This window comes from Rhinopithecus bieti, unplaced genomic scaffold (genome assembly GCF_001698545.2).
Source record: "Rhinopithecus bieti isolate Rb0 unplaced genomic scaffold, ASM169854v2 scaffold_9997, whole genome shotgun sequence".
NCBI classification, from domain to species: domain Eukaryota; kingdom Metazoa; phylum Chordata; class Mammalia; order Primates; family Cercopithecidae; genus Rhinopithecus; species Rhinopithecus bieti.
In genome coordinates, this window is record NW_016806398.1 from 2,590,672 (window position 1) to 2,615,414 (window position 24,743).

The window sequence follows — 24,743 nt, forward strand, 5'->3', positions numbered from 1 at the left end:
AAGCCAGGATTCCAGTTTAGGCACATCTGAATCCAAAGCCCATTGGCTTGACCACTAGGTTGTAAGTAGATGGGGATGCTTGTCATGTGAAACATGGTACAGTGGAGATTCTGGGAGAATAGGGGAGGTGTCCTAAAGAATGTCAATCTCGAAGGGTACCTCTGTCGCAGAGACCAGTGGGGAGGTAGGAAAGTATGGGAAGCAAGGACTGGAGTGTAGGGAGTAGGTTTGGGGGGAGGGGGGAACAATTGGAGGTTGAAGTAGGTTGGGTTTTTCAATTCCTTTTCTCACTTTAGGAGGCTGAGGCAGGGCCGGGCGCGGTGGCTCAAGCCTGTAATCCCAGCACTTTGGGAGGCCGAGACGGGCGGATCACGAGGTCAGGAGATCGAGACCATCCTGGCGAACACGGTGAAACCCCGTCTCTACTTAAAAAATACAAAAAACTAGCCGGGCGAGGTGGCGGGCGCCTGTAATCCCAGGTACTGAGGAGGCTGAGGCAGGAGAATGGTGTAAACCCGGGAGGCGGAGCTTGCAGTGAGCTGAGATCCTGCCACTGCACTCCAGCCTGGGCGACAGAGCGAGACTCCGTCTCAAAAAAAAAAAAAAGGAGGCTGAGGCAGGAGGATCAGTTGAGCTCAGGAGTTCGAGACTAGCCTGGGCAACACGGTGAAACCCCATCTCTACAAAAAATTTAAGAACTAGCCCAGTGTGCTGGCACACACCTTTAATCCCAGCCACTCAGAAGGCTGAGGCGAGAGGATCACTTGAACCCAGGAGTTCTGTTACAGTGAGCTACGTGCCACTGCACTCCAGCCTGGGCAACAGAGTGAAACCCTCTCTAAAAACAAAAAACAAAAATTTTTCTTCCTGCCTCCCCACCTTCCCACACCTTTCTACTTGGTATTTCCTGGACATCTCTGTGCCTTGCCCAGTGCCAGGGGATGCCACACATTAAAAACATAGGCACACTCCTGGCAGTGTGTTCTGGTGCCAACAGCCCAGGAGGGCTCTAGAGTGGATGCTGAATTGAGTGGCACTGGGGGTGGCTTTAGATGAGCAGGGGGATGAGGAGGACGTTCCTGCAGCAGGTCCATGAACTGTGGAATGAAGGCTGCTGTGAGGAGCTGGGTTGGTGGGTTGGGAGAAGCATGGCATGGGGGCCTTCAGGTGTCAAGAAAAGCCTTGGCTTTGACCCAGATTTTTGAGCAGGGGCTGTGCCCAGGCAAAGGCAGGGAAGATCTCTTTGGGACTTGACCAAACCCCTTTTGGTCTGTCTTCCTTGGGACTGGCACCAAGGCCAGGCAGCAGTAATTTCCTTTTCTTTTTTTTTTTTTTTTTGAGATGGAGTCTCACTCTGTTGCCCAGGCTGGAGGGCAGTATTGCAATCTCAGCTCACTGCAATCTCCGCCTGCCAGGTTCAAGCGATTCTCCTGCCTCAGCCTCCTGAATAGCTGAGATCACAGGTGTACACCATTATGCCCAGCTAATTTTTTGTATTTTTAGTAGAGATGGGGTTTCACCATGTTGGCCAGGCTGGTCTCAAACTCCTGACCTCAGGTGATCCACCTGCCTCGGCCTCCCTTTGAGACTGTCTCAAAACAAAAATTAATTAATAAACACTGGTTTTCAAACTGCTCTGTGGCTCCCAAAGAAAGTGGGGAGGGCTCTGCCTTTCATCTTCTTTGGACCCATGAGCCTGAAGTTGTAGGTAAGATTACTTTAGAAGAGAGTTCCTGGATAAAAGTTTGAAGACCACTGTTCTAGGGTGAACTTCTCATGGAGACAAGCATACAGGGACTTGCCTTGGGTCTTGGTAACGTCTCCAGGCTCTCTCTGCTACAGTGAGCTGCCACCCACTTATTTCCAAGAATGCAATAAGGGTATGAAGACAGGCCAGCGTACAGTATACACCCGATTAGCAACAAAGAACATGGAATAAATCTTTAATGCTTTCAAGACCTTTACTAATGCCCACATGCCCTGAGGTTGGCCCTCTTGCTCCCTCAGCTCTTTCTGGCTTTAAGCCATCACCCCAAGTGTGCAGTTTATGTTAGAGGGGGCCATCAAGTAGGGAAACTTATCAGCTTCTCTAAGGGAAAAGGCCGTCCCTGCTATTACCGGTGAGCACAGGCTGGAGCTCAGTCGGCAGGTGTGAGACAGATGCTGATGATGGGGCTGCGGTCAGGTTACCTGGAGACATGATCCCCTGGTCCTCTGAGGGCCTAGGCAGGACATGGGGGAGGACACGGTCCCCTAGGACAGAGTCCGCTGGCCAGGAGCAGCCTTTCAGGTTGCTCTTGTGTGCTAGAAAAAGTATTTTCTCTATGTGCCATGTCATGAAAAAGAAGCACTGAATTAATGGGATGCGGAAACTTTAGCCACAGGCTCCTCTGCCTGTGAAGAGAAGCACTTCTGCATGTGCAAAGCTGGAGCAGGAGGCTGAATGGCAGTGCTTCTCCAGAGACCACCACATCCACCCAAGTCACCTGTCCACCTACATTCACCTATCCATCTATCCATCCACTCACCTGCCAAATATTTATTGCATACTCACTATGCACCAGGCACCATGCTGGATGCCAGAGACAAAGTGAAGACACCCTCAGAGGGGCAGATGCATGGTGGATTTGGGAGACTAAGGCCCAGGGAATAGTGGGTTTCCCACAGATAGCCAGCATTCAGAGCAGCAATCTCCAACCCTTTGAATGCAAGGACTTTTTTGCTTATCTGTGGTGGCAGATATCACAAAAATGTATAAACAGACTTTTTTTTTTTTTAGCTCATCATCTATCGTTAGTGTATTTTATGTGGCCCAAGAAAATTCTTCGAATGTGGCCCAGGGAAGCCAAAAGTTTGGACACCTGTGATTTACAGGTTGTGCCTAGATCTGAAAGAGATTCTCATCCCTCCTAAAGCTGCCCACTAATTGTGGGCCTTGTTTCCCTTAGAAACACCACACACATCATTTGGGAAAAGGACACTGAGTAGAAACATGGCCTGAAAGGGTGGTGGGAGGTGGACCTGGCTTCCTGTGGCCAGAGGTCAGCGGACAATGGAAATGGTCTGATCGGCCACAGCAAAGACTGGGAAGAGGGGCCCCGGGAAGGACCCATGATGGGTATAGAGCACTGTGCCGGAGGCTGGCTCATAGAAGAGCAGCTCCTGAGCCTGCAAGTCCAGCAGTACACCCAGCTGGGCTGGGCCCCGCAGCAGCCCCAGGGGCTCATGCTGCCCATTGTGTGAGAAACGAAACTCCTGATCATAGCGAGAGAAGACCCAGGAGAAGGCATTGTGGCCCAGACGGCAGTCACTGCCAGAACCCTTGCGGGGCAGGTGACCTGACGCCACGCCCACCTTATAGGCACAACTGTTCTGGACATTCACCATCCAGGCATGGAGCCCATTCTGGAAGGCGGTGGCAGCCAGGGCATTGGGCCAGTGGTCGAAGCGCTCCGGGCCATCTGCACAGGCCTTTGACTTCTTGGTGCTGAAGGTCAGGGTCTTTCGATCATCTGACAATTGCAGGAAGGGGCTGACTGTCCTCTCATCGATCCGTATGTCCTCTGTGCCTGCCAGAAAGAATGCTCAGAGTTGCCGAGAGCCCACCCTGCCCTAACCTGGTCCTGCCAGGTAGCAAAAGTTCCTCGCCACTCATTAGCATGGTGACCTCATATAAGCCATTTACTTTCTCTGAGCCTCATCTGTAAAATGGGGGTCAAAATAGGACTTCTCACTGGGTGATCACAAGAATTAAACAGAATCATACATGTAAAGTGCCCAGCATGTAAGTGCTCTGTAAACTGTAGCCTTTATAATGATAGTTACTATCAGTCAAGACCCTCATCTGTAAACTCTGATAGAAATAAGGCCCAGAGAGGAAAAAGGGAGTTGCCCAAGTTTACACACTGAGTTGGTGGCAGGGGCAAAATGAAGACAAAGCATTTTGTTCCTATACCTAGCACTGATTATACTGCTTTCTACTTGGTCATATCTGTGACCTCCAGATTGGACTTGTCCTAGAAACACAGCCTCTGGGAGCTAGGAAGCATGAGATAAGCGATTTCTAGCAAATATCTAAACTGCTGGTAAATCAGGCATCATTTGATACCAGAATCTAGAGTAGACAAGCTACAGCTTGTACCAAAATTGTAAGGATAGTATGAGGAGGGAGGATTAAAACTGAAAAAAAAAGATCAGTCTATTAACCTAACTATTCTAAGAATTGTGCAAAGACTATCATTGGGAGAATGGAAGCTTCCATCTAACTTGGAGGAGGCCTGCTCTGGAGAAACCCTGTGCTAAGTTGGAATTCCTGGAGGCAGAAGACCATGTCAGTTTACCTCTGTGGCCCCAGCATGCGGCACAGGGTGAGGCCCACAGTTGGTCTGAGTCAGTGTGTGTAAAGTGAGTAAGTGAGGCAAATCAGGCAGCTTGATTCTTGGTCCAGATGTTCTTCAGTTGGCCATCAATTATATCTTCTTAAAGATAAACCCCAGGTTTCCAATAAATAATACTGAGCTGCCCTAGTAGGTCAGGATATAAGGAAGACATGACTTGTAGGAATGAGATTTATTTTTGACCCAACCACAGAACATGTTAGTCTGGAAATGGGCAGGACTTGGCCCAGCTGCCCCAGGCCTGTCTGGAACCTTGACCCTACTGACCAGCCTGCATCCAGGATGACTTGTTTAAGCTACCATTTCAGAAGCACGGGTCCCCATTGTGAACCAGGAGTGAACCCCAGACAGACAGACAGAAGCCCAGTTGTCCTAATGGTCCTGGGCTCTACTGCTGCTAACCTGAGAGGGACCCAAGAACCGCCGTTGCCCAGAGTTGGGTCAGTAGTGGGCTCCGAGTGCACTTCTCATTAAAGTTCAACATTTCCGACTCCTGGGGATCCAAAATGCCCTCTGCTTCTTCAGTCCTTATATGGGGAAAAACAGAGACAGAGATTCAGGATGGTTCTGGAAATATATCTGGATCAATATGGGATGAAGAGAAGAACAGAAGTAAAATCCTCCTATCCAGGTGACACCAAGATTGGCAGCTAGGGCCAGGTGCAGTGGCTCTCCCCTGTGACCCTAGCACTTTGGGAGGCCGGAGGTGGGAGAAGATTGCTTGAGCCCAGGAGTTTGAGACCAGCATGGGCAACATAATAAGACTCCATCTCTACAAAAAATTTAAAAATTAGCTGGGCATGGTGAGGCATGCACCTGTAGTCCCAGCTACTTGGGAGGCTGAGGTGGGAGAATTGCTGGAGCCCAGGAGTTCGAGGCTGCAGTGAGCCGAGATCATGCCACTGCACTCCAGCCTTGGTGACAGAGTGATACCCTGTCTCAAAAAAAAAAAAAAAAAAAGAATGGCATCCAGGCCCCAAACAGGGGCTTGGGCCCAAAGGGAAGGTGGCCATTTCCCCTGTTCCCCCCCAGAAACCTTAATTTTAGCAAAGCTGGTGGACAGTTTACAGGGAGATGTATTCTTGGTGCTAGTATTAGAAATTGAAGGTGGTGTGCTCTGGAGAGGAAGCAATTTGCCAGAGTCCCTCAGTAAGTTAATGGCAGAGCTGGGGCTAAGACCTGGGCCTCTGGAACCCCTGCACGATAGTCTTTCTACTCCAACATCTTGCCCTTGCCTAGAAAATATCTCACCTCCCTCTCAGACCTGTTGGGGCAGTCATGTTTCCCTGGGTTTTGTCAGAAGGTACAGCCACTCCTCTACTTTAAAAATGCAAACACCTGAGGGGTCCACAAAGGAAAGCGCCATCAGTTATCACCCCAGCCACAAATGAATCATGGCACTGTGCTCTTAATAACTCTCTCCTCAGCTCACAATGGGGCCTGGGTTTTGCTGGAGAGGCAATTTGGGACAATATGATGCCTAGGGGTTGAAAACTGCCACGTATCAGCAGCGAGGCCCTGGGCTTGCTGTTTTCTCACACTTCCTTTGCTATAACCTGGGAGACAGTGGTTATCTGATTTGACAGGACAGAACGGATTCAGAGCTAAAAAGGGGAGCTGTATTCAAGTCCTTCCTGCATGCAAAAATAGAACAAAGCTGGGATGAAGCCCAGACAGCATTCAACATATTTTTTTCCTTGACCTGGAGTGAAATCTCAAAGGAATATAGGGCAAAGTAGGAGTTTACCATGGAGCTCTGCAGCCTTTTGACCCAGGTGCTGAGAAAGACCTTTCCTACTGCCTCTAATCCTGAAGATGGCTTTGAGATCAGGCAGTGGTTCTGAATACACACACTCTCTCCCCATATCTCATGGCTTTGCCTATAAATGGAGTGAGGAAACAGGGGTGGGGCATATACCCTGATGGCTCTTTGCAAGACTGTCACTGACTGTTCTGTCTTGGGAGGCATGAGGTGAATAGAGCCTTAGAAATGCTGGGAGCAAGCTTAGTAACAAAGGCTCTTTGTGGTCAGGACAACAGAGGGTCTATTGCCATCTTCTCAGAACGCAGGAGCTCCAGCCAACAGGTGGGTAAGAAAGAGAAGCTGATGTCAGCGGTACTAAGCTGTCAGCCCAGGGCAAATCTGAAGCTGAACATAGAGAGTAAAGTCTACAGCAAACCACCTGGGCTAGATGCCCTATGGTACCGAAGACAAAACTCATGGCCTCAAAGGGGTGGAAAGGAAACAGGGCCTGAACACAGCATGCCCCGGCCAGGATCAGAACACCCAGACGGTGCAGCAGGATCTGCTGCAGTGTCCGGTCAGAGTTGAGCCCAGCCACGAGCGTGGAAACACCAGAGCCAACAAGGCACTTCTCAGATAAGTGAGTTTCCAGCTAGATGGGGCTTGACAACTTTTGAACACAGTACATTGAGAGTATATTCCCTTAGCCTGGGGGCATAAAGAACATACAGACAAATCTGGAACTCTATGGATAGGCCTGTCAATAGTAGTATGGGCTTTGCAATGCCCAGACAACTTTGTATGTATTGTAGGATTGAGCAAATATTGTTGTTGGGGGCTGCAGTCCTCACTGTAAAATAATAAAAGGTACAAATGTAGAAAGGGAGAGGGCAAAGGAAAAACCTTGAGGTGTTACATTGGAATTAGAAGTTGTGATATGGGCTGGGCATGGTGGCTTATGCCTGTAATCCCAGCACTTTGGGAGACTGAGGCGGGAGGATCACTTGAGGTCAGGAGTTTGAGACCAGCCTGGCTAATATGGTGAAACCTTGTCTTCGCTAAAATTACAAAAATTAGCTGGGTGTGGTGACACATGCTTGTAATCCCAGCTACTTGGCAGGCTGAGCCAGGAGAATCGCTTGGACCCAGGAGGTAGAGGTTGCAGTGAGGCAAGATTATGCCACTGAGCAATAGAGCGAGACTCAGTTTCAAAAAAAAAAAAAAAAAAAAAAATGAAGCTGTGATACAAACTCATGCATCAAACAGCTACACACATACACGCACACTCACTCTCTCTCTCTCTCTCTCTCTCTTCCTAGTTCCATCTGCTATACACTGAGTGAGGCCTGGAAGCGAGGTCACTGAGTACCCTTAATGCTCAGATCTTGGTTTCTAAATATCATTCTCCACTAAAAACAACCAGGTCCCCTGGAGAAGTAGCTGATTCAGGGGCAGGAAAAGTACAAGTTGAGCTGGGGTTTTCTTCTTGTGCTTCTTGTGCCAGAGAGCAAGAAAGTGCTCAAAGAATGATGGGAACTTTTCAAAAGGACACAGGGTCCAGTCTGAAGGGGCTTCTACTGGCCAAATCTGGGACAATCTGAATGTCAAAATTAGTAATTACAGTGACAGATTATAATTGAATAAAATAAGAATCCATGAGTCTGTATTAATATTGAATAAGAGAACAAACAAGCAAATAAAGGAATAATTCAGGCAGGAGTGACCAATGGTTGCTAAACTATTGGGAGAAAGTCTGAAGGGACACAGGTTATATATGCACAAAGTGTCTCCTCACAGACTGCTTAGTAATTATAAAAGGAAAAGTGTAACTTTATAATGAGGAAACCTAATAGACATCACCTTATCCAAGTGCTCAAAATGGACATCCTTGATAACAGACAAAGGGACATCATGTGCCCCCAGATATGATGAACTGAAGACACATCACTTATGAGGTATTCCTGCTAAAAATGTATAACTTGAATCTAATCATAAGGTAACATCAGATAAACCCAACTGAGGGAGATCCTATAAACTGGCCTTGACCTTGACTCTTTAAAAAATGTAAAAAAAAAAAAAAGCTAAGGAATTATTCTAGACTTAAAAAGACCAGCTGAATTAGGAAAACAAAATAAAACACTGTAAAGAACATTTGCACAATTGGAAACAGTCGACTATGGACTGTGTATTAGATTATAGTATTATATCAATGTTAAATTTCCTCAATTTACACCGGGGTTATGTAAGGGAATGTCTTTGTTTCTAGGAGAAACATGCTTAAGTATTTTGAGAGAAAAGTTCATGTGTTCTGGAATTCACCCTCAAACAGACCATAAAAAAATAAGTTTCTAACATATATACTAGATAGATAAATAGGAAGATAGAGAGAACGAGCGACAATGAATGTGGCAAAATATCAACAACTGATATTTTCTAGGTGAAGCTCATTATACTACCTTTGCAACTTTTTTCTAAGTTTGAAATCATTTGAATAAAAAATTAAAGATCAATTTTAAAAACTCAGATCAGCTTGATATTAAGGATACATTGTATTAAAGGAAGATGATGAAGATAAAGGAGATAGAGAAGATGGGCAGAAGTGTGAAAAGATTGTACAAGGGGAGAAGCGAGAACAAGCCAAGCATGCATTAGGAGACAGTAAAATAAATATGATCCATCTACACTGTGCAATACTTCACAAACTTTCAAAAAAGGGACGTGAATCTAAATGTACTGACGTGGAAAGATGTCCCAGATAGCCTAACAAGTTTCACAACAACAGGTATAACATGATCCTATCTGTGTTTTAATTTTTTTGGTTTTTGAGATAGGGTTTCAGTCCCATCACCCAGGCTGGAGTGCAGTGACAGGCTCTCAGCTCACTATAACCTCTGCCTCCTGGACTCAAGCGATCCTCCTGCCTCAGCTTTCCCAATAACTGGGATGACATGCGTGTGCCACTGCACCCAGCTAATTTTTGTATTTTTAATAGAGAAGGGGTCTCACCATATTGGCCAGGCTGGTTGTGAACTCCTGACCTCAAGTAGTGATCTACCTGTCTAGGCCTCCGTAAGTGATGGGATTACAGGCGTGAGTCATCACACCCAGCTTTCTTTTTTTTTTTTTTTTTTTTTTTGAGGTGGAGTCTCACTCTGTCGCCCAGGCTGGAGTGCAGTAGCGCATCTCAGCTCACTGCAACCTCCACGTGGGTTCAAGTGATTCTCCTTCCTCAGCCTCCTGAGTAGCTGAGACTACAGGCGCACACCACCACACCTGACTAATTTTTGTGTTTTTAGTAGAGACGGGATTTCACCATCTTGGCCCGGCTGGTTTTGAATTCCTGACCTCAAGTGATCCACCTTCCTTGGCCTCCCAAAGTGAACGGATTATAGGCATGAGCCACCAGGCCTAAAAAATTTTTTAAGACAACAACCAAAAAACCCCCACGTACCCTCCTATGACTATATATAAGTCCACAAACGCACATCTATTCAAACCCATCGCTGTCAGAGAATGGGACTGGGAAAGGGTGATGGAGACTCATTTTTCCTTTTTCTTTGAGACAGGGTCTTACACTGTTGCCCAGACTGAGTGCAGTGGTGTGAGCACAGCTCACTGTAGCCTCAACCACCCAGGTTCAAGTGATCATCCTGTCTCAGCCTTCTGAGAAGCTGGGACTATAGGTTCTCAGCATGATGCATGGCTAATTTTTTATTTTTTTGTAGAGATCAGGTCTTACTGTATTGCCCAGGCTGGTCTCAAACTCCTAGCTTCAAGCTATCGTCCTGCCTCAGCCTCCCAAAGTGCTAGAATTATAGGTGTAAGACACCATGCCCAGAAAGATTCATTTTTCATTTTAAATGGCTTTATATTGGTAGAATTTTTTTCTCTCATGCACATGTATTGCTGTTGAAACTTAAATATGAAAATAAATAATTTATACCCGTTGAAATATAGAAAAATAAGTAAATAAATAAGAAGAATGGACTGTGTTCCCTAAGTATAGCTCTGAAATTTCACACAGAAGGTTTGTGAATTACTCTGCCTGGCAAATTATGTCCTCTTGACCACTTCCTTAGGCCCTCAGCTCTTTTAGAACTCAGGCAGGACCTGGTGAAATTCTTTTATTATTGAAGAGCTAAAATGCAAAGTTTGAGCGGTAATGCAGACTTAAGTTTCAAAGATTCCTCCATCAGGGAAAGGAGGAATGAGGCAGAGGTGACAGTACTGGGCAGGTGTTAGACGGGTCCAACCCCCTGGTTCCAGGCTTAGGGAGGTCCCTTCCCCTTTTAGAGTCTCAGCATTTTCATCTGCAGATGGAGGTGGTAAAACCCTCCAACAGGTAAAAACCCTCTTTTTACAGAGGAAGTTTAAGAAAGCAGTGGCAAGCCTTGGATTACTAAGTATTCCACTGCCTTTCCATGTGTATTAAAGCAGTTCTGTAAGCCAAGGGCAGATAGATTCCCTGTCCACAGAGCTGGGCTCCAGGAAAGCCACTCAGCTGCATACCCTGTGCATTCTCCCAAGAGCAGCACGGCCTGAAGGCAGTGGGGTGTGAAGAGGCCTAAGGGTCTCCAAGACTACCCAGTCAAATCACGGGGTCTATACTCACCTCTCAAAAATCTCTTGCTCCTTCTGCTGTGAGAAAAGAAAACAAAGTCAAGCTTGGCACCAGATACCCAGCAGGGAGTCAATGCTAGGACAGATTTAACCACCAGAAAGGGCTCCATGTGGACTCTAGAATAAAAACTTCTACTCTTTAAGACCAGCATAAAGTTTTCTAGGCTGTTCTACACACACACACACACACACACACACACACACACGCACCCATAACACATGCTCACAATGAATCACTCTACCCCATGTCCCAGGGCATCCTGGATTCCCCTCAACTCCACTCAGGACCATCGCCTGTTTACCCGACAGCATCCCCCATGAAGACTGCCAGCTTCTGGATGGCTGCGACTCTTTCTGAGTCTTCTATTGTGACTGTCCCAGTGTCTGTGAAGGAGCATGCTGTGTCCATGGACGCTGTGACTAAATGAATGCACAGTTGCGGGCAGTCATGGAAACTGCCCTACTTGCAGAGGCAGTGGGACAGCTCAGGTGTTCCACATTCTCCTTCCTCTGCTTGTGACTCAGATGCCACCTTCTCCCCTCAAAACTGCAGGCAGCTGCCTATCTATATAAAATGCTTTGAAAGGCTATGTACCAAATATGAATCATGGTGATTTCTGGGTGGTAGGATTAAGGATGAGCTCTGTGTTTTCATATCGAAGACCTCGTCAGCTCCCTGGAGCACAGTGTTCTCTCTACATGCTCCTGAACTCTTTCCACCTCCTCACTTCCTTTGACACAGCTAGTCGTCTTATCTTTCAGGCATCAGCTTCTAAGTCGCTTCATCCGGAAACCTTCCCTGACCCCTCTTTCCCCTAGCCTGGATTGTCAGTCCCTAGCATGGGTGAGTTCCTCTACTGCAGCACATATCCTTCCATATCCTAATCGTCAGTTAGTGTATTTGTCTCCTTTGTAAGGCTGGGAGCAGCTGACAGCTGCATCTGGTTACTCTGCCCCATAGCACAGCGCTTCACATATAATAGGCACTCAGTACACATTGACTCACTATCAAAAGAAAACTATTATCAGTGCCAAAGAAACCTAGTTTTATTCCCTTGCCTCATGTTAGAGAAGAAATTATTTAATGATACCTGTTAGAGCACAGTAAGGCAGACTTATTCAAGACTTCATTGCAATGGGGTCTTGCAATGGGAGAGAGACTGGGTTCAACTCTGAACAGAGTGGGCAGGTAGGAATTTATAGCTAAGGAGCAGGGTCGGGGATTAGTGGATGGAAAGTTACTAAGAGGAAACATTAGGGGTAAGGGGGATTATGGCTAAGCCTACCTAACAGGATTCTTGCTGCAGACAGAACACAGTGATCGGACATCACATGGGGGATGGTGGTGGATGAGGAACCTCATCAGATATCAACGATGATCAGATATCAAAGATGGGGGTTTCTGGCTACATCGACTTAGCAGGGTTCTTTTGTAAAAACTGGATTTTATAATGAAGTGCACAGATGGGCCTGGGAGAAGGCTCAGAAGCCTGACTAAAGTTTGGCCAAGCAAAGAATCTTTGTCACTCATCCCTGCTCCAAATTCTCATCTCCACCCTCCTCATACTGACAAACATTCTCCATATTTTCAGACTTTCGGGGAGCCTGGCCAACTGGTCATGCCCTCACCCTTGCCTGACTTACAATCAGCTGCAGGTCATCCAGGTGGGTAAGCATGCCCACCAGGCTGGTGCGGATGGTGTCAAGCTTCTGCAGTGCCTCGGCCCAGTGCACCCGCTGTGTCAGGATGCTCTGGTGGGCCCGCTCCTCTTCGCCATGCACCTGTTCCAGTAACCGCTGCTCCTCGCTCTCGCAAAGACTCCTCACCAGACTCAACCGCTGGATAACCAGTTCCCTCGCTGCACTGGCCATGCTCTGATGAGAGATAAAATGAGGAGCTGGGTGGTCTGTGCAAAGCCCCGGTCAGGAATAAAAGGATTTAGGCTCAGTGGAAAGGAGTGTTGAGATTGATTAGCAATGTCTGCCACGGGCTTAGTAATGGAAATAATAGCATGTAAGCCTTTTACTTTGACATCTCTGCCCTAAGACTTCCCAAATATGGTTTAGGGTAAAGAAATTTGAGATACAGACACATATCTCAGGGAGCCATGATCACATAATGGAAGACCTGGGCAGGACTTAGAGCCCAACTAGAATACTTAATCACAGTTGGGAATACAAGGTCAAAGGATCAAGGTCAGATAATCAGAGAATTGCAGAGCAGAGGGCCTAAAAAGTCATCCGCATCAGCAGGATCCATACCAGCAGTGGTACAGTTGAGATTTCACCATTTTGAGGGAAAAAACTGATGGCTTCCTAAAGCTGTCCATTTCAACTGGTTATGTGGTAGAATTTTTATCTGCCACAGAAGAGGCCTGAAATCAATTCTCAGACAATTAAGTTAACAGGTGTCTTCTTGTAATTCTTAGCACAGTGCCTGGCATGCAGTAGGTACTCAAATATTGACTGAATGGGAAATGTTTTCTTTTTTTAAATTTTTTTTAAAAATAGAGATGGAGTTTCACCATGTTGCCCAAGCTGGTCTCAAAGTCCTAGGCTCGATCAGTACGCCCAACTCAGCCCCACAAAGTGCTGGGATTATAGGCATGAGCCACTGTGCCCACCCAGGAAATTTTTTCTCACTTAGGAAAAGATCTCTTGGTAGTGCTCACATGGCAATTCAGTAGCAAAGCTGAGACTGGAACCCAGTTCTCTTGACTCTCGGTCCAATCCCATTCCCTTACACCAGATGCCACCTGGCAACCAATCCTCCCCAAAGGCACCTGTCGCATAAGCAGGTGCACTTGTACTCTTGCCAGACAAGTGGGAATAGAACTGCCTCCTTCATGTGAGAAAGTCAGGGATAGCCAGCAGCTTCCCTATGCCCTGTCCCTGAAGACCTGCTCTGTACAGTGCACGGGGCAGTCATTCCTATTTCACAGAAAACTCTGAGACCCACAGTTTGCCTTACAGGGAGGAGACAGTAGCTAAGTGAATGGCAAGTGAACTCAGAAGGTAAGCCTCCAAGTTTATAGTGTGCTCTTGAGGCAACATAACATAGTGGTCAGGAAATTAAGCTTTAGAGATAGTGTCTAGATTTAAATCTTAACTGCTCCGCTCATTAGCTGTGGAACTTGGAACATCTTCCTTATCTTCCCTATGCCTCTATTTTCTAATCTGTAAAATGAGAATAATAATAGTACCTACCTCATAAGGCTATGGTGAGGTTTAAATGTGTTAATATATATAAAGTAGAACAAAGCCTGCCACATTATGTGTTCAATAACATTCATTCACTATTGTTCTTCTTCATCTTTTTTTTTTTCCTTTAACAGACAGACTCTTGCTCTGATGCCCAGGCTGAAATGCAGTGGCACCATCATAGCTCATTGCAGCTTTGATCTCCTGGGCTCAAGCGATCCTCCTGCCTCAGTCTTCCAAAGTGCTGGGATTACAGTCATGAGCAACTATATCCAGCCCACTATTATTCTCCTGTTTATCCCACCTTAATGCCTTACCCACAGGGTGAGCCCCTGAAACCATGGTTGTACTGTTTGATCCTGGATCAAAACAGATCCTCACCCAAGATGAATAAGATTCTGATTCCTGCCTAAAAGACTCTAGTCAATCTCAACAAGTTTGTTGAGCCATTCCCAGAAAAGGAGAGCAAAGCAAAGAAAAAACTTCCCTTTCCAAACACATGACAGAGAGTAGACAAACCAAAAACCCTCTCAGAATAAGGTAAAGAAATGCTGGAAAAATAGCCTAAGCATCCTTTTAAAAGTGTATTGGGGCTGGACACAGTGGCTCATACCTGCAATCTCAGCACTTTGGGAGGCCGAGGCAGGTGGATCACCAGAGGTCAGGAGTTTGAGACCAGCCTGGCCAACATGGTGAAACCCTGCCTCTACTAAAATACAAAAAATTACCTGGGCCAGTGGTGGGAGTCTGTAATCCCAGTTACTCAGGAGGCTGAGGCAGGAGAATTGCTTGAACCTGGCAGGTGGAGGCTGCAGCGAGCTGAGATCACACCACTGCACTCCAGCCTGGGTGACAGGGTGAGACTGTCTCAAAAAAAAAAAAAAAAAAAAAAATTATTAAGTAGAGAGCAGATTTAAACCAACGAATAAGTGTTTTATTTTTTGAGACAGGGTCTCGCTCTGTCACCCAGGCTAGAATGCAGTGGCGCAATCATAGCTCACTGCAGCCTCAAACTCCTAGGCTCAAGTGATCCTCTCACCTCACCCACCCAAGTAGTTGGGACTATAGGCTCATGCCATCATGTCTGGCTAATTTTTTAATTTTTTGTAGAGACAGGGTCTTCCTATGTTGCCCAAAATAGTCTCAAACTCCTGAGTTCAAGTGATCCTCCTGCCTTGGCCTCCCAAAGTGCTGGCATAATAGGCATGAGCCACCACGCTCAGCCCAATGAATACGCTTAATAGACATACATATAGAACTCTACAGGCCAGGCACAGTACCGGGTCATGCTGGTAATCCAAGCACTTTGGGAGGCCAAGGCAGCAGGATCACCTGAGCCCAGGAGTTCAAGGCTGCAGTGAGCTATGGCTGCGCCACTGCATTTCAGCCTGGGCAACGGAGTAAGACTTTGTCTAAAAAAAGAAAGAAAGAAATAATGAAATTAAGACAGAGATACAAAAGAGCAGATCAAAAATACTAGAAGCTGGTTCTAAAGACATTTAATAGTCAAACCTGTGGCAACTTTGATCAAAACTAAGAACAACTTTATCTTAAGTAAACCCTTAAGAAAAAAGAGATCTGTTTCCCAATCCATTGAATAAGGCTTACATAACCTTTATACCAAATTTGATAAGGACTGTACAAGAAATGAAATTCATAGACTAATCTCACTCCTGAGCATATATGCAAAATCCTAAAACAAAATTAAAATGTTTTACTGAGATTAGCAATCCAAATTCAGAAATTTTGTATTAACAATAATACAAGGGGAGAGGAAAGGGTACATTGGCTATAAAAGGGTAGCACAAGGAGTCCTTGTGATGGAACTGTTCTGTATTTTAATTGTGGCAGTAATCACGTGAATCTATACCTGTGAGAAGATAGTAAAATAAACACCATTTGAGAGCAGTGATCTCTCCCATGTCCTTGGAACCCATGCTGGGACACTCTGTTCTCTTAATTTACTTCTATTTCATTAGCTGATTTCTTGGTCCCCTTTGCTGGTTCCTCCTGTCTTCTCAATAGGAGGTGAAGTGCCCTAGAACTCAGTCTTTGGATCCCTGCTCTTTCGTGTCTACACTCATTCACTTAGTGATGTCATCCTTTTCCACGGCTTTCAATACTATTTATACACTGATAAATCCCAAATTTTTATCTCCAACCCAGCCCTTTCCCAACTCATATATGCAGCTACCCACGCAGCATCTTCACTTGGATGTCAAATAGGTATCTCATGCCCACAACAACTTAACACGCCTGATCTCCCCCATTCCCCTCCCCGCCTCCGCCAACCATCACTCCACATGCAGTCCTTCCCCACCCCAGTTCATGGCTGCTCCATCCTGCCAGTTGCTCAAACAAAAGAACTTAAGCATTATCCTGACACATCTTCTCTTTCTTTCATAGCCTACATCTAGTCCATCAGCAAATCCTGTTGCCTCTTCAAAATATATGCAGAATCCAGCCACTTCTCAGTAGCTTTGCCACCATTCCTTGGGTCCAGATCACACTTGTTTCCCACCTGGATTATTACAATGGCTTCCTAACTGGTCTCCCTGCTTTAACCCTTGCTGCCTATAATCACTTCTAACATAGCAGCCGAAGTGTTTCTTTTTTTTTGAGACAGAGTCTCGCACTGTTGCCCAGGCTGGAGTGCAGTGCGCAATCTCAGCTCACTGCAACCTCCGCCTCCTGGGTTCAAGTGATTCTCCTGCCTCAGCCTCCCGAGTAGCTGAGAATACAGGCACCCACCACCACGCCCAGCTAATTTTTTGTATTTTTAGTAGAGGTGGGGCTTCGCTATGTTGGTCAGGCTGGTCTTGAACTCCTGACCTTGTGATCTGCGCACCTCGGCCTCCCGAAGTGCTGGGATTACAGAAGTGAGCCACCAAGCCCGGCCAAAGTGTTTATTTTAAATCTTAAATTATACTATCATGCTCTGCTCAAAAATTTCCAACAGCTTCCCATCATATCCAAATAAAAGGAAAAATCCCTATGTGGCCACTGAGGATACAATCTAGCTCATTGCTTCTCTGGCCTCATCTTCTACTGTCTTCTCACTGCGTTCCTCCGCTCCAACCTCACCAGGCCTCCTTGCTGCTCCTACAGCATATCAGGTACACTCCTGCCTCAGGGCCTGTGCATTTGCCATTCCTTCTTTTCAGAACACTCATTCCCCAGATGTGTGGTCCATTCCCTTATCTCCTAGGTTTCTGTGCAAATGTCATCCTTCTTCTTCTTCTTTTTTTTTTTTTTTGAGATGGTGTCTCACTCTGTCCCCCAGGCTGGAGTACAGTGGTGCGATCTCTGCTCACTGCAACCTTCGCCTCCCAGGTTCAAGCAATTCTACCACCTCAGCCTACCGAGTAACTGGGACTACAGGTGCCTGCCACTACAGCTGGCTAACTTTTTGTATTATTATTATTATTATTATTTTGAGACAGAGTCTCGCTCTGTCGCCCAGGCTGGAGTATAGTGGTGCAATTTCGGCTCACTGCAAGCTCCGTCTCCAGAGTTCACACCATTCTCCTGCCTCAGCCTCCCGAGTAGCTGGGACTACAGGCGCCCGCCACCATGCTCTGCTAAGTTTTTCTATTTTTAGTAGAGACAGGGTTTCACCTGTTAGCCAGGATGGTCTCAAACTCCTGACCTCGTGATCCACCCACCTCAGCCTCCCAAAGTGCTGGGATTACAGGCGTGAGCCACTGCGCCCAGCCTCGACCCTCTTAATGAAGTCATTCCTGGTCACAGCACATGTAATTGCAATCCGTCTTATTCCCCTTTCTGTTTTATATTTCCCCAAAGCACATATCACCTTTGGACATAACATATATTTTATTTGTTACTGTCCCTCTTCTGTGACAAGAATGTAGGCTTCATGAAAACAGGAATTTCTGTTTTGTTCACTGGGGAATGCCTAACCCATTGAACAACAGTATCTGGCACATGGTAGGTGCTCAATAAAGATTTGTTAAATAAATAACTGGTGACATGTTGGTAGCTTTCCTCTTAAAGTCAGGATTTGTCAGGCCAGGCACAGTGGCTCACGCCTGTAATCCTAGCACTTTGGGAGGCCGAGGCGGGCAGATCACCTGAGATCAGGAGTTCAAGACCAGCCTGGCCAACATGGTGAAACTCCATCTCTACTAAAAATACAAAAAATTAGCTGGGTGTGGTGGCGGGCGCTTGTAATCCCAGCTACATGGGAGGCTGAAGCAGGAGAATCGCTTGAACCTAGGAGACAGAGGTTTCAGTGAGCGGAGATCACGCCATTGCACTCCAGCCTGAGCGACAAGAGCAATACTCCGTCTCAAAAAAAAAAAAAAGCCAGGATTTGCCACACTAGCTTCTATTTATCTATTTAACACAGTACTAAGGTCATAACCAGTGCATTAAGACAATAAAATAAAAAGGATAAGGAAGAAGAGGGGAAGAGGGCAGAGGAGGGAGATGGAGACCATCATGCAAAGCGAAGCATAGATGGGCACCAAATAGCTGCCTGGACTCCTAGCAGCTTTCTGGTTCCTAGTCTAACCCCTTTTAGGTCCTAAGAGGACCCCTAGTGTCCTGTCAGGAAATGCCCCATTTTCTTATGCTTGTTCAACTGGGTTCTATTCCATGCAATTAAAAGAACCCTGACTAATATGGTACCAAGTCTGCTCCATGTACTATAGGGAAAGGAGGGAGGGGATGTGCAGAAAGAAATTCATAGGCTCTTCCCCTGATATGCATACTTAAGAGTGATGACACAGCAGTGGTCATGAGTCCACTGAACAAAAAATCTGCAGTGGAGGCCAGGCACAGCAGCTCACACCTGTAATCCTTGCACTTGGAAGGCCAAAGAGGGAGGATGGTTTGAGTCCAGGAGTTTGAGACCAGCCTGGTCAATATGGTAAACCCCGTCTCTAATAAAAATTAAAAATATTAGCCAGGCATGGTGGCAGGCACCTGTAATCCTAGAGCTTTGGGAGGCTGAGGCAGGAGAATTGCTTGAAACCAGGGAGGCAAAGGTTACAGTGGGCCAAGATTGTGCCACTGCACTCCAGCCTGGGTGACAGAGTGAAGCTCTGTCTCAAAATGAAAAAAAAAAAAAAAAAAAAAAAGAATCATCAGTGGGATGTAGCAGAAGGAGCACTAGCCTGGGAGACAGAAGATCCAGGTCACGGAACCCACTGCCTGGAGGCGGCCTTGGGCAGGTCAGTTAACCTCTTTAACCTCTATAAGGACCCATTTTCCTATTTATAAATGGGGATGTTATTGCTACCTACTTCATAAGATTGTCACAGAGAATATGCAATGTAAAAGTCCTAGGTTATTTTATAATTCTGGAGCTGGGCAGAAAATGACTAGATGGTAGGTGAATAGGACCTTTCTTGATCCCCTCTGCCAAGATACCCAAGAAAGTCATTTGCTAGCAGAGTCTTTGCACCAAGTATGGTACAGGAACAAGTCCACCCTGCCCAGATGGTAAAATTGAGTCTCTGAGGGATTGGAAGCTTTGCTAGTAACACAATGAGCCTGTGAGGTTGGTAAGGGACTCTAGACTTGCCCAAGTCCGTAAGTCTAAGGGGGCCGAGTAGAGAGGAAAGAAGAGGAATTACCACTGCTCTTTGGTTCTTCCCTGGCAGGACGTCCGCCACATACTTGGTGATGGCAGCACTTTGTAACTGCAGCCTCTCACACTGGTCCACAATCTTGTTCTGCAACACAAACAACGCTCATGGCATCTTGGTCCATGTACCTGAGCCATTCACTCCATCCCAGTGATTTTCTCCTGTTACCACACCTCAGCCACCCACTCCCATGGTCATAGCCCAGATCTCATGATTATCAAAAACTGTATCACCTCCTAAATCTCCACTTCAAGGATCCACACTCTCCCCACCATGCCCTATCCTTCTCACTGCCTAATTCTAGGATCCCTATTCCAGCAACAGCTCAGTTGAGGCCACCAACACATTAGTGGGACCACCTTTCACTGTCCATCATCCCCTTCTGTGACCTGACTTCCGTCTTTATCCCAGAACCCCAGCCTATCATTATAATAACTTTAAAACAAATTTTTCCTTTATGAACATTCTCAGGCTATATTATTTAGAAACATTTAAGATTAGAATCATTATATGTTGCTGGTGAACTGCACACTCTCTAAGTGACTTTATCTTTAGTAGTACGTTTGCCTTAAAGTCCATTTTGTCTTGTGTTTATTTTTATTTTTATTTAATTTTATGTACGTGTGTATGTATGTATGTATGTATTTATTTTTTGAGACAGAGTCTCACTTGGTTGCCCAAGCTGGAGTGCAGTGGCGCGATCTCGGCTCGCTGCAACTTCCACCTCCCAGGTTCAAGCGATTCTCCTGCCTCAGCCTCCCAAGTAGCTGGGATTACAGGTGTGTGTCACCACGCCCAGCTACTTTTTGTATTTTTAGTAGAGACAGGGTTTCACCATGTTGGCCAGGCTGGTCTCGAACTCCAGACCTCAGGTGATCTGCCCGCCTTGGCCTCCCAAAGTGCTGGGATTACAAGCGTGAGCCACCGCACCCGGCCGTTTGTTTCTTGTTAAATTTATTTACGTATTTATTTTGAGATAGAGTCTTGCTTGTCGCCCAGGCTGAATCCAGTGGCATGATCAAGGCTCACTGCAGCCTTGACCTTCCAGGCTCAAGTGATCCTCCCATGTCCTTTCTGAGTAGCTAGAACTACAGGCATGTGCCACCACACCTGGCTAATTTTTGCATTTTTTGTAGAGATGGACTTTTGCCATGTTGCCTAGGTTGGTCTCCAACTCCTGGGCTCAAGCAATCTTCCCACCTCAGCCCCCCAAAGTGCTGGGATGTTACAGGCATAAGTCACCACGCTCAGCCCATTATAATCACTTTCTGGTACACACACTCTTGGTTCTCTGTCATACAGACAGGTCCCTGACTGTCCATATCTTCTGTTCTGTACAGAACTGCTCTCCCCCAAGTTATCCCCATTCATTAAGCAGCACCATCAATCATTCACCTGTTATCCAGACCTAAAACCCAGAGTTTGTCTCCAACCCCACATCAGTTCCATTAGTGAGTCCTATCAACCCCATCTCCAAGGTCTCTCTCTCTCCTCTGGTCACCTCTACTCCAGTTATTCTATCCAGACTGCCATGATCTCTCACAGGAACCACTGTTAGAACCTCCTAACTGGGTACCCTGCACCCCCAAACCCCCAGCTAGCCAGAGCCACCTTTTGTAAGGAAATCAGACCAGGTCATGCCCCTATGCAAAACCCTCCAATGGCTTTCAGTACACTCACAATGACATCAGGCTTCTTAGCTTAGCCAACCTAGCCCTACCTGATGTGACTCAGCTTATTTCTCCAACATCACCTTCTACCTCTCTCCACGCTGGCCTTTCTTCTTTTTTTTTTTTTTTTTTTTCTTAGACGGAGTCTTGCTCTGTCGCCCAGTCTAGAGTGCAGTGGCACGATCTCGGCTCACTGCAAGCTCCGCCTCCCAGGTTCACGCCATTCTCTTGCCTAGCCTCCCGAGTAGCTGGTACTACAGGCACCTGCCACCATGCCGGGCTAATTTTTTGTATTTTTAGTAGAGACGGGGTTTCACCATATTGGCCAGGATGGTCTTGATCTCCTGACCTCGTGATCCACCTGCCTCGGCCTCCTAAAGTGCTGGGATTACAGGCGTGAGCCACTGCGCCTGCCCACTGGCCTTCTTTCTGTTCCTTAAATGCACCAAACTTGTCCTGACCTCAGTGCCTTTGCACATGTTGTACCATTTTCACCAGTCTGTGTGTGTGTGTGTGTGCGCGTGTGTGTGTGTCTCACTCCCCAACTCCATTCATATGTCACCTTTTCAGATAGGTCTTTACTGACCATCTCCTTCCTCACCCAATCTCTTACTTTGCTTTATTTTTCTCCCTTGCACTTATAACTCTCTGAATATATATTATATGTTTGTTTACCTTTTGGGGTATCTGTCTCCCCCACCACTGAAACAGAAGCACCATAAGTCTGACTTCTCTATGTCCTAGTACCACAAAAAGAGTTTCTGAACATAGAAGGCCCTGAATAAATGTTTGTTGAATGAATGAATGAACACCCACTGCCTTGACCACAAGAGGTTCAGCAGTTCAAGGCTCTCAAAGCTATCAGCATCATCCATGAGCTCAGGGGAGTTTTAGAAATGGGAAAGCTCGCCAGGAACGGTGGCTCACACCTGTAATCCCAACACTGCGGGAGGCTGAGGTGGGCAGATCACCTGAGATCAGGAGTTCGAGACCAGCCTGGGCAACATGGTAAAACCCCATCTCTACCAAAAAATACAAAAATTAGCTGGGCGTAGTGGCATGCGCCTGTAGTCCCAGCTACTCGGGAGGCTGAGGTGGGAAGAATCTCTTGAATCTAGGAAGCAGAGGTAGCAGTGAGCTGAAAGAGCGCCACTGCACTCCACACTCCAGCCTGGGCAACAGAGTGAGACTGTCTCAAAAAAAAAAAAAAAAAAAAAGGAAAGAAAAAGAAATGGGAAAGCTGAGGCCCAAAGAGAAGTGACTTGTGACTTCCCGGAGAAGGTATGGGCCAGGGCCCTGCTTTTGCTCTCCTTTTCTCCAGGTGATACCTACAGCCTGTCCAAGCAACAGTTCCTCCACTGTTTCCCCTAATAGTTCTGCCTCAGTTCCATCTGCCAAAAGTCAACTTAGCTACCTCTTCCAGGAAGCCCTTGTAAATCTTTCCAGTCAGTAGTAGAAATTAGTCTTACATTTCACAGGTCCAATTACAAAGTTACAGAACTGAGTTGACTAGGAGGAAGCTGTGATCACCATGCACCATGGATTGAGAGCACTAAAAAGGCTTCTGAAAAACCACAGGGCAGGCGTCCAGAGGTAGGAGAGCAGTAGAACTGGTGCTGGTTTGGTAACAATCTTGCCCTAGGGTGAGATTTATTTGCTGACTGGATGGATAGAGGAAGGAATGTGCAAAATACAGAAATCTACTCTAATACAGAGGAAGAGAGGGTAAGACCCACCTCCCTACAGGCAAAGGAGATAAATATGCATAGGGCCTCAGAGGGGTTCAAAGAAGGCTCCCTGGGGTAGAGTACAACCGAAACTAGCACTAGGCCTGCCACCTGCCCCAGGCTACACTCTTTCCACCACTCAAATCCAGTCCTGATAGCTACTTTTAAGGTTTCCATGACATTCTCACCCCCATTAGCATCACTTCCTCCCTCCAACCGCCAAAGCAAAGCAGCAGTTTCCTCTTGCCTAGTTAGTGACTCCCTGGGTCCCACCCCTGAACATTAGGAAGCTTGGAGGAGTTACTGCCTTGTTCTGGGCCTCAGGTGCCTCATCTGTAAAATGTAGGTAGGACCCCTTCAAAGGTGTGGTCAAGACAGAATGAGATGACAGACATTTAAGTACTTTGGAGTTTGCAGTTTTTGTCTGTTATGCAAGTTGATTACACCGCATTATCCAGGTTTATCTTCGTCATCATTATTGTTAATAGAGGTAACAGGTAGGACCAACCAGGAACTTTTGGGTGTTGCTGAAAAACTGAACCCCTCCCAAGCCCAGCACCCTATATAAGATGTGCTTATTACAGGTCACTCTGAGTAGGTGAAGTCCCCAGCGACAGCCCTCAGGCTTCACAGCAGGGCTGAACTCCAGAGTGGGGTTGGGAGAAACAAGCTGTTTAATCAAATTGCAAGGAAATCCCCAGGGGCCACAGAGAAGCCCCAAGGTGACTCCGACTCTTCCAGTCTCAGCAGCTCAGGAGAATGGCGATGACAAGGAGGTGGCCATCCTGGAGCCGAGGGGGAAGTGGAGGTGGAGAGAAAGGCTGGGTGAAGGGGAGTCTCCTCATATTCTCCCTACTCCCTCCGTTTATCCAGCTGAAACCCTTAAACCAGCTTGAAGTACAGTCAAGGCCAATCCTGAAAGGGAAAAAGATCACGGCACGAGACGCCAGAAGGCGGCAGGAGCAGGGTAAAGAGGCGAAAGGAGGAGGAGGGCTTTGAGTCCAGGGGTTAAGGGATAAGGACTCGCTGGATTTTATCAGTGTCAGTTTCCACAGGGGCAGGAGCTGGGGCACACCTTGCGCTGAGAACTGGAGCAGCTAAGACTTTCATTGTCCTATGCCAGCGCCAGCTCCCACAACAGAGCAATGGAAGGGGCCTGGGGAGCCTGGATCCCCTTATCGCTAAGCATTTTACTCACTATCTTATTTATACCTCACAATTCTAATAAATACGCGCTAGTATTATTGTTGTTGTCCCCAAACTACAGATGAAGACACTGAGGCTCAGTTACGTGACTCACAGGGAGTGGATTCGAACTCACACCAGCCTGACTTCAGAGGCGACACCCTTAACCGCCTAGTCCTACAGCCAAAGCCACCGAGGAGCCTGGGCTCCGGGGCCAGCTGTCATGTCCGCCAAGCCCCAGGCTCCCCAGTCCCTGCCGGGTCCCGCCAGGCGCGCCCAGTCCCTCCAGAGCCCTCGCCTTCCGGCGCCCACGCCCGCTCACCCGCAGCTCCTCGGCGCGCTCCTCCGCCCGGCGGATGCGGTGCCCCCGGCAGCGACCGCCCAGCCCCGCGCAGGCGGCGCACACGGGCCGTCGCTCGGAGCGGCAGAACCAGCTCAGAGCCTGGCCGTGTTCGGGGCAGAGTGGCCCCGGCTCAGGTCCCGGCCCGGGACCGGACCCCGGCCCCGGCTCCGCGCCCTCGGCGGACATGGCCGTGCTCCCGCGCCGTGCGCTCCACCTGTCGCAGGTGGCTGTGGGCGGGGCCTGG

At 47.2% G+C, this 24,743-nt stretch overlaps 1 protein-coding gene across 2 annotated transcripts; it reads right to left on the bottom strand.

The window, feature by feature from the left end:
* Positions 1-1,945: 1,945 nt before the first annotated feature.
* Positions 1,946-24,731, bottom strand: BSPRY (B-box and SPRY domain containing). 2 transcript variants are annotated; one of them, XR_001886373.1, is made up of 7 exons: positions 24,479-24,727; positions 19,563-19,661; positions 12,406-12,636; positions 10,754-10,779; positions 4,800-4,924; positions 4,341-4,523; positions 3,506-3,569 (listed from the first exon to the last, which is right to left on the bottom strand). XR_001886373.1 is itself a non-coding variant. In XM_017875974.1 (6 exons), exons 1-6 carry the CDS (start codon positions 24,683-24,685, stop codon positions 3,043-3,045), a joined length of 1,215 nt encoding a protein of 404 aa, XP_017731463.1. In that variant the 5' UTR covers positions 24,686-24,731; the 3' UTR covers positions 1,946-3,042. The 2 variants fall into 2 exon arrangements, 1 of the variants encoding a protein (XP_017731463.1); XM_017875974.1 differs by lacking the exon at positions 4,341-4,523 and having other exon boundaries at positions 1,946-3,569; positions 24,479-24,731.
* Positions 24,732-24,743: the final 12 nt, after the last annotated feature.

What these genes read in the sequence shown, in the direction of transcription:
- BSPRY (XM_017875974.1), bottom strand. Translation starts at nt 24,685, where the DNA reads ATGTCCGCCGAGGGCGCGGAGCCGGGGCCGGGGTCCGGTCCCGGGCCG. An exon ending in AGCGCGCCGAGGAGCTGCGG is followed by an intron (nt 19,662 to 24,478) that starts GTGAGCGGGCGT and finishes TTTGTGTTGCAG; the next exon opens with AACAAGATTGTGGACCAGTG. An exon ending in GGTTCTTGGGTCCCTCTCAG is followed by an intron (nt 3,570 to 4,799) that starts GTTAGCAGCAGT and finishes TCTTTCTGGCAG; the next exon opens with GCACAGAGGACATACGGATC.